General features: G+C 44.3%; 1 protein-coding gene across 2 annotated transcripts in view; it reads left to right on the top strand.

Annotated features, from left to right (window-relative positions):
* si:ch73-335l21.1 (insulin receptor substrate 1-B) overlaps window positions 1-14135 on the top strand; it is a 77475-nt gene that overhangs the window by 19042 nt on the left and 44298 nt on the right. For both annotated transcript variants that reach the window (XM_064940501.1, XM_064940500.1), the window contains one exon: window positions 13361-13665. In XM_064940501.1, coding sequence (XP_064796573.1) covers window positions 13361-13665 — 305 coding nt within the window. The remainder of the gene's footprint in view (window positions 1-13360; window positions 13666-14135) is intronic.

The following is a 14135-nucleotide window of genomic DNA, read 5'->3' as shown; positions in this document are numbered from 1 at the left end:
CACAATAGGTTGGGTGAATTTTGGCCCATTCCTCCAGACAGAGCCGGTGTAACTGAGTCAAGTTTGTAGGCCTCCTTGCTCGCACATGCTTTTTCAGTTCGGCCCACACATTTTCTATGGGATTGAGGTCAGGGCTTTGTGATGGCCACTCCAATACTTTGACTTTGTTGTCCTCAAGCCATTTTGCCACAACTTTGGAAGTATGCTTGGGGTCATTGTCCATTTGGAAGACCTACTTGCGACCAAGCCTGACTGATGTCTTGAAATGTTGCTTCAATATATCCACATAATTTTATTTCCTCATGAAGCAATCTATTTTGTGAAGTGCAGCAGTCCCTCCTGCAGCAAAGGACCCCCACAACATGATGCTGCCACCCCCATGCTTCACGGTTGGGATGGTGCTCTTCGGCTTGCAAGCCTCCCCCTTTTCCTCCAAACATAACAATGGTCATTATGGGCAAACAGTTCCATTGTTGTTTCATCAGACCAGAGGACATTTCACCATCTGCATTTGCAGACTATATTCTAGATTTTTATATGGCGGTTTTGGAGCAGTGGCTTCTTTCTTGCTGAGCGGGTTTCAGGTTATGTCGATATAGGACTTGTTTTACTGTGGATATAGATACTTCTGTGCCTGTTTCCTCCAGCATCTTCACAAGGTCCTTTTGCTGTTGTTCTGGGATTGATTTGCACTTTTCGCACCAATGTACGTTCATCTCTAGGAGACAGAACACGTCTTTTTCCTGAGTGGTGTGACGGTCACATGGTCCCATGGTGTTTATACTTGCGTACTATTGTTTGTACAGGTGAACATGGTACCTTCAGTCATTTGGAAATTGCTCCCAAGGATGAACCAGATTTGTGGAGGTCTACAATTTCTTCAAATACATCCACAGGTACACCTCCAATTGACTCAAATGATGTCAATTAGCCTATCAGAAGCTTCTAAAGCCATGACCTCATTTTCTGGAAATCATCAAGCTGTGTAAAGGCACAGTCAACTTAGTGTTTGTAAACTTCTGACCCACTGGAATTGTGATACAGTGAAATAATATGTCTGTAAACAATTGTTGGAAAAATGACTTGTCATGCACAAAGTAGATGTCCTAACGGACTTGCCAAATCTATAGTTTGTTAACAAGACATTTGTGGAGTGGTTGAAAAACTAGTTTTAATGACTCCAACCTAAGTGTATGCAAAACGTCTTACTTCAACTGTATGTGTGTGTGTGTGTGTGTGTGTGTGTGTGTGTGTGTGTGTGTGTGTCTGTGTGTGTGTGTGTGTGTGTGTGTGTATACACACAGTACCAGTCAAAGGTTTGGACACCTACTCATTCAAGTGTTTTTTTCTTTATGTTTACTTTTTTCTACATTTGTAGAATAATAGTGAAGAAATCAATCAAATGTATTTTTAAAGCTGTTTTTACATCAGCAGATGTCTCAAAATGCTACACAGAACCCTAGCCTAAAACCCCAGACAACAAGCAATGCAGATGTAGAAGCACTGTGGCTAAGAAAAACTCCCGAGAAAGGTAGAAACCTAGAGAGGAACCAGGCTCTGAGGGGTGGTGATTATAAGAGTACATGGCCAAGATTTTAAAATGTTCATAGATGTCCAGCAGGGTCAAATAATAATAATCACAGTGGTTGTAGAGTGTTCAACAGGTCAGCACCTCAGGAGTAAATGTCAGTTGGCTTTTTATAGCCGATCATTCAGAGTTAGAGACCGCAGGTGCGGTTGAGAAAGAGAGAGAGAGTCGAAAACAGCAGGCCCAGGACAAGATGGCACATCCGGTGAACAGGTCAGGGTTTCATAGCCGCAGGAAGAACAGTTGAAACTGGAGCAGCAGCACTACCAGGTGGACTGGGGACAGCAAGTAGTCATCAGGCCAGGTAGTCCTGAGGCATGGTCCTAGGGCTCAGGTCCTCCGAGAGAGAGAGAATTAGAGGGAGAATACTAAAATTTACACAGGACACCGGATAGGACAGGAGAAATACAGATATAACAGACTGACCCTAACCCCCCGACACAAACTATTGCAGCATGATTACTGGAGGCTGAGACAGGAGGGGTCAAAACTATGAAATAACACACATGGATTCATGTAGTAACCAAAAGATTATTAAACAAATATATTTGAGATTCTTCAAAGTAGCCACCCTTAGCCTTGATGACAGCTTTGCATACTCTTGGCATTCTCTCAACGAGCTTCACCTGGAATGCTTTTTTACAGACTTGAACGACAGCGTGTTCCAGTTCCCACCAATATCCAGAAACTTCGCACAGCCATTGAAGAGGAGTGGGACAACTTTCCACAGGCTACAATCAACAGCCTGATCAACTCTATGTGAAGGAGATGTGTTGCACTGCATGGGGCAAATGATGGGCACACCAGATACTGACTGGTCTTCTGATCCACACCCCTACCTTTTCTGTGACCAACAGATTCCTATCTGTATTCTCAGTCATGTGAAATCCATAGATTAGGGCCCAATTTATTTATTTAAATTGACTGATTTCTTCATATGGACTGTAACTTTGAAATTGTTTTCAAAAGTTTATTTTTGTTCAGTGTAAATGCCTTTAATGTTCACTTCGAGGAATATAACACTGTGCCTTGTGTGAAAGCCCCTTTTTTTCGGGTGACTGTGATTTCGCTCTCCACGTTTCAACAGATTAACAAATCACAAGGCCTCTGGGCCAGACGGGACACCAGGGCGTTTTCTCAAAGCATGCTCAGACCAGCTGGCAAGTGTCTATCCTTGTCCCAGTCTATAATCCCAACATGTTTCAAGTTGACCACCATTCTCTGTTCCCAAGAGCTCCAAGGCAACCTGCCTAAATTACTATTGCCCTATAGCACTCGCATCTGTAATTGTGAAGTGCTTTGAAAGGCTGGTCATGACACACATCAACACCATCATCCCAGGCGCCCTATACCCACTTCAATTTGCATACCGCCCCAACAGATCTACAGATGACGAAATCTTAATTGCGCTTCACACTGCCCTCTCCCAACTGGACAAAAGGGGAAATAACTATGTGAGCATGCTGTTCATAGACTACAGCTCAGCGTTCAACACCATTGTACCCTCCAAGCTCATCACCAAGCTAGGGACCTTGGGACTGAACCTCTTCCTCTGCAACTGTATCCTGTGGTGAGGGTAGGCAAGAACAGCTCCGCCATGCTGACTCTCAACATGGGGGCCCGTCAGGGGTGTGTGCTTAGTCCCCTCCTGTTCACCCATGACTGTGGCCACTCACGACTCCCAACAACATAATCAAGTTTGCTGACAACACTGTGATGAGTCAGCCTACATGGAGGTCAGAGACTTGTGTGGTGCCAGGACAACCTCCTCCCCTCAACGTCAGTAAGACCAAGGAGCTGATTGTGGACTATAGGAGAAAGAGGGGAGAACATGCCATATCAACGGGCTGTTGTGGAGCAGGTCGAGAGTTAAAAGTTCCTAAGGACCTAACATGGCCCTAAAATGGTCCGCACAGTCATGAAGCGGGCATGGCGGTGTCCCCCCCCCCTCAGGAGGCTAAAAACATTTGTCATGGGCCCTCCGATCCTAAAAAGGTTTTACAGCTCCACCATCAAGAGCATCTTGACTGGCTGCATCACTGCTTGGTAGTGGCAAATGCACCGCCCTTAACCGCAAAGCGCTACAGAGGGTAGTGCAGACAGCCCAGTACATCACTGGGGCCGAGCTCCTTGCTATCCAGGACCTCTATATCAGGCGGTGTCAGAGGAAGGCCCGAAAAATTGCCAAAGACCTAAGCCACGCTAGCCATAGACTGTTCACTACTACCATCCGGCAAACAGTACTGGAGCATCGGTTCTCGGACCAACAGGTTCCAAGACAGTTTCTACCCCCAAGCCATAAGACTGCTGAATAGCCAGACTGCTAAATAGAAAATTAATGGTACCCAAACTATCTGCACCGACTATCTTGCACTGAATCTACGCACACTCTAGACTATATATACAAACCATATAAACTCAGGAAAAAAAGAAACGTCCTCTCACTGTCAACTGCGTTTATTTTCAGAAAACTTAACGTGTAAATATTTGTATGAACATAAGATTCAACAACTGAGACATAAACTAAACAAGTTACACAGACATGTGATTAACAGAAATTGAACAATGTGTCCCTGAACAAAGGGGGGGGGGTCAAAATCAAAAGTAACAGTCAGTATCTGGTGTGGCCACCAGCTGCATTAAGTACTACAGTGCAGCTCCTCTTCACGGACTGCACCAGATTTGCCATTTCTTGCTGTGAGATGTTACCCCACTCTTCCAGGGCACCTGCAAGTTTCCAGACGTTTCTGGGGGAATGGCCCCAGCCCTCACCCTCCAATCCAACAGGTCCCAGTCATGCTCAATGGGATTGAGATCCAGGCTCTTCGCTGGCCATGGCAGAACACTGACATTCCCGTCTTGCAGGAAATCATGCACAGAACGAGCTGAATGGCCGGTGGCATTGTCATCCTGGAGAGTCATGTCAGGATGAGCCTGCAGGAAGGGTAACATTGTGCGTTCCTGGTGTAACTCGGGAAGTTGTTGTTGCCATCCTGTACCTGTCCCACAAGTGTGATGTTCGGATGTACCGATCCTGTGCAGGTGTTGTTACACGTGGTCTGCCACTACGAGGACGATAAGCTGTCTGCCCTGTCTCCCTATAGCGCTGACTTAGGCGTCTCACAGTACAGACATTGCAATTTGTTGCTTTGGCCACATCTGCAGTCCTCATGCCTCCTTGCAGCATGCCTAAGGTCATGCCCATGAGCATGATCTCTGTTTTCTCGTCATTTAGTTTTAAAAAGTTATTGCTCATCCAAGTTTTCACTTCACGGAGACAGTCAACAACAAAGGGTGGTGCCAGAATGGGTTTTGTGTGGTTGTGGATTTGTGTGTCATCTGCATAACAGTGAAATGAGCAGGGACCCTGGGCATCTTTCTTTTGGTGTGTTTCAGAGTCATTAGAAAGGCCTATTTAGTGTCTTAAGTTTTCATAACTGTGACCTTAATTGCCTACCGTCTGTAAACTGTTAGTGTCTTAACGACCGTTCCATAGGTGTATGTTCATTAATTGTTTATGGTTCATTGAACAAGCATGGGAAACAGTGTTTAAACCCTTTACAATGAAGATCTGTGAAGTTATTTGGATTTTTACAAATTATATTTGAAAGACAGGTTCCTGAAAAAGGAATGTTTTCTTTTTTTGCTGAGTTTATAGACACACACACACACACTACCTTGACACTCCTACACAAACTCCACAGACATTCACATTCACACACACACACACAGACTGAAACAACACACATACACATTACACACACACTTTTACACTCATCATATGCTGCTGCTTCTCTGTTCTTTATTTTACTATTATTATTATCTATCCTGATGCCTAGCCACTTTACCGTGCACATTGATCTAGTACTGGTACTCCCTGTATATATTTTTAAATTCATCATTGTTGGGAAGGGCTCATAAGCAAGCATTTCACTGTAAAGTCTACACCGGTGGCATTCGGCCCATGTGACAAATACATTTAGATTTATATGATTTGAGAATGGCGTTGCAGTAGTCCAGGTGTGATAAAACAAAGGTGTGAAGGAGGGTTTCAGTAGTGGGGTCAGTGAGAGAGGGTCTGAGTCGTGAGATTTTTTTTAAGGTGGAAGAAGGCCAAGTTGGTTATGTTCCGGATATGTGGATCAAACCACAGAGTGGAGTCAAATATAACACCAAGGTTCCTGCCTATGGAGTTGGAGTGAATGTTGCAGCTGTCGATTCTCATGTTGAGTTGACCCAGTTTCTTGATGAGGGAGTTCGGGCCCATGAGCATGATCTCTGTTTTGTTGTCATTTAGTTTTAAAAAGTTATTGCTCATCCAAGTTTTCACTTTACGGAGACAGTCAACAACAAAGGGTGGTGCCAGAATGGGTTTTGTGTGGTTGTGGATTTGTTTGTCATCTGCATAACAGTGAAATCTGACTCCGAATTGACAGATGATCTGACCAAGGGGTAGCATACTAAACAGTAATGGACTTAACACTGAGCCTTGTCGGACATCTGGTGATACAGGGGCTGGGGGAGACCTGTAGTTGCCAAGGGGGACAAACTGTTGTCTATTAGATAGATGGGAGTGGAACCAGGCAATGGGTGTTCCAGAAACTCCAAGAAGCCTCTCAATAAGGTCAGTTAAAATCTTATAACCGACAGTGTCAAATGCTGCAGAGGGGTTTTGTGTCACAACACAATGCCACAGATGTTTTGAGGGAGCGTGCAATTGGCATACTGACTGCAGGAATGTCCACCAGAGCTGTTGCCAGAGAATTTAATGTTTCTCTACCATAAGCCGCCTCTGTATTTCTGTCTATAATTAAGCCCTTTTGTGGGGAAAAACTCACCCATGGCTGTTTTCCTTGTATAAACTGTAATTTAGTAAAAAACCAAACAATTGTTGCGTTTTATATTTTTGTTCAGTATATATTCATTCTGTTTTAGCCCGGTAAAGCCTGATCATCTTATTATATGCTAAGCCCTTACGATTATAACTAAAATTACTTATTTCACAACTTACCATAGTGAGATACAAGTTTCAAGTATACTTACCATAAATCATGCCTGTAAAAGTACCATGATGATCAAGCTGCTAGACACAGTTGTACATGAAAATTACAACGTATATAACTGTCCCTCCCCTAAAAAGTCTCCCCCTATCCTGAGAAAGCTCTATCAACCCCCTCTCCGAATTTCACGTCTTGCACCTTTCATCACTTTCCTAATCATAGAGTGCATGACACGCCAAATGTCCCATACTTAACCACAGTATGCCTCCCATCTTAAACCTAAAGGTCTGTAAAGGTACATTTACTCTGTGGTCATTATAGCCGAGATATCTGTGGTCAAAAGCAACAACAAAAAAACAGGCCAATGACTCAAAAGTGGAACAAAATGGAAAAACAATATGAAACTGGTAAGAAAATAGACTACAGTGACTACCCAGGTGGCAGGTGTGCGCACACACACACACACACACACACACACACACACACACACACACACACACACACACACACTAGGAGGCAAACCGCTTATTAAAGTATAGTGTCAAACTTGACCAGCAAGCCACAATCCAGAACAAAGGCCCTTCCAAGTCCGTTACTAAGCTCTGATCTAAAGTGAGTTTTCCGTTTTCGCCTCATAAAACACAGTCATATTAGCTGATGTTTGATACACTAACCTCAAGTCAGCTCTGATCTACAGTCAGTTTTCCCATTTTCACTCCATATAATGGATATGACTGTTGTCTCATACTCTGACTCCATATCCGTAGAAGTCAAGAGGCCACTTCACCCATGAGGATACACTTGTCTCATGGTTGTAGTGTAGTAGTGTTCCCAGCACCTGTCAGTCAGTCTCCTAGTCATCCAGTCAGGCGGTGGGATCTGGTTCTCACCTGTGGCCGACCGGGCCGGAGAGGCGATTAAACATGAAACCGCTGCTCATCTCTCTAATTAGACAGTAATTATTGTCTCTGAGTCAGCCCGACGTGGCGTTGCCTGACGGGACAACCGGATGGTGTGGGTGTGAACAGCCACTGAAGCTAGCCTAGCGCTATTTTAGCCGCTAAGACCCAGGGGTGGTGTCCCAAATGGAACCCTATCCAGTGCACTACTTTTGACCAGAGCCCTATGGAACCTTGCCAAAGGTAGTGCACTATATAAGGAATGGAGCACCATTTGGGACGCAAACCAAGTGAGCGATGTGAGTTGGATCAGAAGCCAGCCAGCCCCATCTAGCCGGGTGCTGGATCCTCCCTCCCTCCTCCTCCTTTTCCCTTCAACCACAGCCACAGGGCCTCAGCAAGGTCGTTTCCTATGCAGAAAATAGTTTACACCATTAACACCCTGTAATTTCATTTAACATGGGGCTAGACAGTCTTGCTGGGTGGGTAGATCTCCTGTTGCGCAATAGCTCGATGTTCAACAGTCAACTACTGTAAAATATCAACCTTAAGTCTTGTAGACTTAAGAGAGATCAATTTAAAGCTTGCTTCATATGCATGTTATTTGCAACAAGCAGGATAGTCAATAAGTGGACCCATAATTTGATTTACATGAAGGAAAGGCAGCCAATTACTCTCAGCCGCTAGATGTTTTTTCTTGAGCGGATGGTCGGGTCCGGAATATAGTTGTAGATAATTTGGTACACTGCACAATCACGTACAAAACATTATGAACACATGCTCTTTCCATGACAGACTGATGAAGTGTGTCCTTCAAAATGTCACTCGTGTAAATCCACTTCTGAAAGGGGAGGAGACAGGTTTTAATAAGTATTTTTAAACCTTAAGACAATTAAGACATGGATTGAGTATGTGTGCCATTCAGAGGATGAATGGGCAAGACAAAATATTTAAGTGCCTTTTGAATTGGGTATGGTAGTAGGCACCGGTTTGTGTCAAGAACTGCAAAGCTACTGGGTTCTTCACACTCAACAGTTTCCCGTGTGTGTCAAGAATGGTCCACCAGCCAAAGGACATCCAGCCAACTTGACACAACTGTTTGGAAGCATTGGAGTCAACTTGGGCCAGCATCCCTGTGAAACGCTTTCGACACCTTGAAGAGTCCATGCCCCTACCAATTGAGGCTGTTCTGAGGGCAAAAGAGGCGGGTGCAACTCAATATTAGGAAGGTGTTCTTAATGTTTGGTTTACTCTGTATATACAGTGTATTCAGACTCCTTGACCTTTCCACATTTTGTTACATTACAGCCTTATTCTAAAATATTTTTAATTGTTTTTTCCCCCTCATCAATCTACACACAATACCCCATAATGACAAACCCAAAAAAGGTTTTTAGATTTTTTTTTGCAAATTTGATAGAAAATGGAAGAAAAAAAATATATCACATTGACATATGTGTTCCGACCCTTTACTCAGTACTTTGTTGAAGCACTTTTGGCAGAGATTACATCCTCAAGCCTTCTTGGGTATGAGAAAAACAGCCCCGTCGCGGACCAGGATGTCTTGCTCCCAGACATACTAAATAACCTTTTTGCTCATTTGAGGACAATACAGTGCCACTGACATGGCCCGCTAACAAAACCTGCGGACTCCTTCACTGCAGCCGACGTGAGTAAAACATTTAAACGTGTCCCAATCACTGCCCTGGGGCATTGGGATATTTTTTTAGACCAGAGTAAAGAGTGCCTCCTACTGGGCCTCCAACACCACTTCCAGCAGCATCTGGTCTCACATCCAGGGACTGACCAGGACCAACCCTGCTTATCTTCAGAAGAATGCCAGCAGTGGTATGTATGCAGGGTGGTATGCTGCTGGCTATCATGTCCATACCGTTGACCTTCATTTAACAGGGTAGCCTAGCCAGTGTGTGATAACAGTTATCACTAGGTCACACCCCGGTCATCGCTAATGGAAAGGGCTCGTCAATATCCCATTAGCCAGCTAGCACACACAGCTAGCAGCCCCGCAGGTTCATGGGCAAAGGACAAGCAGCTGTTATGGCCCCCAATAAAAGCTGAACTGGATAAAGAGGCTGGGAAAATACCGTGGTGCTTTGGCGCCAATGCCCTAAGTCATATCTAATGGCCTGTGGAGAGAGGCCCAGCAAGAGAGATTAGTCTATATGGTAATATTTGTCTCAAGGGGAGGGGACAAAAGGTACAGTAAATAAAGTATGTATGAATAGAGACGTGTGTGTGTGCGTGTGCTGGACTTCACACTGCAGTTGGCTGTAGACTTGCCACATGTGAAGCAGAATGTTGTGGTAAGGTTGTAGTTAGGTTGTAATAAATTACTTATCTTGTATGAATAGAGGTGTGTGTGTGTGTGTGTGTTTAAAACTGCAGACATTTACAGCCATTAATAACATGTTTGGGATTGGAATGTTGCAGTAAGGTTGAAATACAGTAATGATAGGCTACATGAAGAGTAGAAAGTGTTCTATTCATACTGTGGTTGGCTGTAACCACTGACTAACCACTTGGAAAAGCCATGTGAAGCTGAATATTGCAATAAAGTTGCCATATGGTTGTCATGCGAACATGAACCGTCTTACTGTTAACCCAGAGAGGTGCTCCATGTAGTCCAGGTGCACAATGTCACTTTGACTATTATTGCCATAATGTTTTCTTATGAATCATCAAGACTGCTGCTGAGGGCTTAATAAATGATCACTGTGTGTGAGGGCTGAGCTCGTTTGCAGTGTTATCTATCCAGGATGGGTGTGAACGTTTAAACGTTAAGACAACATTGGGACATTAAAAAATCCCTAACCAAAAGTGTTTTTTTTTTTTTCTTCCACAAAATTAAAATCATAGTGCATTTATCACAAAACTACCACTAACAGGTCCCAATCATCATCATAAAGGGAACATTTTAAATTAAACAATCAACATACGCATCAATGCTGTAAGGAGATATGTATCCTTTGTGATACTAGCCAGCAGCAGGCAAGCTACAACAAGCTAAATCAGCTGATGAAATCACTGGCGACCGATACACATATTTTGTGTAGGAGTAGAGATGCCTTTTTGTCAACTTTCTTACTGTATCAGAGTATGAGTCTGTGTCTGCCCCAGTGCCCATGTTTCATAGCGAGCGAGTCATGCACAAGACAGGCAGCGGTAGACAATGGCATGCACGTTTTTGGAATATTGATAAGTGGCAGTTGTGACGTCAAGTTCGCATCGTCTCATTGCTCATTTTGGCCAAAACACTTGAAGACTCAAGTGATCACTATTGAACACAACAGCAAGTGGCACTTGATAAACGGCTTAGGGGCCAAGTGTTCGGTTTGAGATTTAGCCTATGAATGAGGAAGGTAGAACTTGATGGAAAGCCGTTTTTGAAACATTTTCCATTTGTCACATCCTTAATATCCAGGTGACTTCATGCTGGTGGTCCATCCCTGGTCTGTGTGCTGGACTTGACTGAACGGTTACCTCACTGGCTTTGCATTGCGTGACCTAAAACCCTGCTCCTTCTCCACCACTGGCTCTGTTAGCACTACTCTGCCAGGGAAAGGTCCCTTGGAGGAAGCACCAGTCACATCTATAATTCACACACTTCTGTGTAATATCAAATCCACCTCCCTCTTATGTAACGTTAGATGGATATAGCCTATTTGGTCACTTTAAGGCTATGAGAATTTCAACAGAAAGGGTACCAGTGCTCCTGAGGTTTTCGGCTGCTCTGATTGCTGCAGAAGGTGCACATGGATCCGTGCGTGCGTCTCATTAGCAGGTGTAGGAGGGGAAACGGTGGCCTTGCGAGACCCAAGATCAAAGAAGGAGTTTGTCGGGTTTTTGAGTGCTGAAGTGGCATTCACGACGCACAGCTGATTTCTAACAATGTTTTCATAACAAACACAGACCTGCTTCACAAATAGCTGAGGAGTTTTCTAGGAGAAAATAAATACTTGGTTGAGCAGTATTTGGCATAGGGATCTGAGGCCTTGTGTGGGGAGGATGGACAGTAGAGTGGAATGGGATGGTAAGACGGTCACCAGGAGGGAAATGGTAAGGTAGCCTTGATACTGAAAGAAAAGCAGAGAAGAAGTGTAAGGGAAGGAAGGGGATATATTTTTAATTCCAGTCTTGTTCAATGCCAGTCAGTTATCATCCAGAAAGTCTACCTCTTTTCATTCCTCTGATTTCATTAATTCTTTCTTTATATTTTTTTCTCTTCTCCCTTCATTTTTTTCTCAAGGATGTTTTATTTCCTGTCTGCGTTCCCTCATCTTTCTCAGTCCCTTTGCCGCAAAATCTCAAAAGCATCTCTTTCCTTTTAGTAAATCCAAAGGCAGCTGGCAAGACAGGACTACACACACACACACACACACACACACACACACACACACACACACACACACACAGAGCGGCCCATTAAATAGTCATGTGTGGCCCGAGAGTGACTCATCTAATGTAGGGGACGTGCCTCATACAAAGCCGCTGGTCTACTGTCTAAGCCACTGGCATAGACTCTAACAGAACACAACAGCTATTCTGGTTCATCATTCATTTAGTTGTAAGAGAGCCAGAAGAACAGACAGGCAGGTTCCCCATACTGCGACCGCAACTAAATGTTTTGGAAACGGTTGTGGAAAAGTTAGTCATAACGGAGGTTGAGTATGTCGTTGTGCGTTCGTGCCGAAGGTTTTTGTATATATATGGTTGTGATTGTTGGGTTGAAGAGAAGGCACGGTAGAGGCAGAGGAACAAACACACACACAGAGGGCCAAGTTTCCGTGCACCTAATTGAGTCTCTACTATCCAGAAGACAAGGCAATGCCACTTCATGGAAGTACGTGAACACACACACACACATGCACACGCTCAAGTCTGATAATAATGTTGGAGGTTATGGAAGAGTGGAGGTTTTCTTCTATTAAGGTGAAGTTGTCAGAGGTGCCTGTATGAGCTAGTAGTCTAATCGTAATAGTTTGTGTGTGTGGGTCAGTCAAGGAATCATTGAACCCATTCTTATCTATGAAAGCAGTTATTAAACAGGTGCATACCATTGATATTGACAGAGGACGTCATTGTTCCCTATCAGACCAGGTGAGCTCAGTCTCAATAATTGTGTGGTCTCCTCTATACGGTGAATGACCTGTAAATTAGTGTCTTCGTACTGCAACTCAACTCTATACAGTAAATTAGCTATTCTATAGGGTTCTAATGTATTCAGAATGTCTCAAACCTGCAAACACCAACCAAGTATATGGAAAGAACTCCGCATAAGGGCCCCAGATTTGTGGGATAGATGGTATCTGTTGCAGTGTCAGTTAAATTATTTTCACACGTTTTCTTTTTTTTCATAGTCATTGTCCTTTTGAAGTGTTTGAATCCTCAACAGTTTGAATTTTCCGTGTGTATGTGTGTGGCCACCGAGTTGGAACATGTAGGTGCAGGGAGAGCGGGACTCGCAAGCCACTGCATGCTCGCCTGAAAAGCGGATTGTTCAGAAGTGGCTAAAAAAGCTCGATATCAGCAGAGCTTGCATAATGGCGGAGGCTTGTTCTCGTGGGCTACGTAAATAGTGCTTTCACCTCACATTCCCTCTAGCAACTGATGCACGACGGACATGTTGGTCCTTTACAACGTTGGTGATTGACCACTTTGTTCCTTTGTGAACCTCCTCACAACCCACATTTAATAACTGATCTCTCTTTCTCTCTTTCCATCCCTCTATCCACCCACATGTCCCTCATCCTTTATCTTTCTTGTTCCATTTCTCTCTCGCCCTCTCAAACACTTTTCCTTAACTCTCTCTTCTCTCGGTCTTCATACATCTCTTCCCCACTCCTCCTTTCCAGGTAAGACACCTACTACTGACACAGGTGCTGGAGGGGACTACGGCGTGCCCACCCCAGGCCCTGCCTTCAAGGAGGTGTGGCAGGTCAAGGTGTGGCCTAAAGGGCTGGGCCAGGCCAAGAACCTGGTGGGTGTCTACCGGCTGTGCCTGACCGACAAGACGGTCAACTTTGTTAAGCTCAACTCGGACGCGGCCGCCGTGGTCCTGCAGTTGATGAATGTGCGCCGCTGCGGTCACTCCGAAAACTTCTTCTTTGTGGAGGTTGGTCGCTCTGCGGTTACGGGCCCCGGGGAATTCTGGATGCAGGTGAGATGAAATGTAACACAGGCCCAATCTCTGGGGTTACAGCTGTGAATGGCTATGGTGTTTTAATTTAAGTCAAGCAGTGTATTCCTCCTGATGCATGACCATTTGATGTTGGCTAAATTCAAAGGAAAAGTTACAGTAGGGAATTTGTTAAGTTCATTAGAGTTAACTTCACCTCAAATTGCAGCCCAAATAAACGCTTCACAGAGTTCAAGTAACAGACATAACATCAACTGTTCAGGCCTTCATGGTTGAATTGCTGCAAAGAAACCACTACTTAAAGGACACCAATAAGAAGAAGAGACTTGCTTGGGCCAAAAAACACTAGCAATGGACATTAGGCCGGTGGAAATGTGTCCTTCGGTCTGATGAGTCCAAATTTGAGATCCTTGGTTACAACCTCCATGTCTTTGTAAGATGCCGAGTAGGTGAACGGATGATCTCCGCATGTGTGGTTCCCACCGTGAAGC

This window comes from Oncorhynchus masou, chromosome 27 (assembly GCF_036934945.1).
Source record: "Oncorhynchus masou masou isolate Uvic2021 chromosome 27, UVic_Omas_1.1, whole genome shotgun sequence".
Taxonomy (NCBI): domain Eukaryota; kingdom Metazoa; phylum Chordata; class Actinopteri; order Salmoniformes; family Salmonidae; genus Oncorhynchus; species Oncorhynchus masou.
The sequence above is the reverse complement of the archived record's forward strand: the minus strand, read 5'-3'. Positions and strand labels throughout refer to the sequence as shown.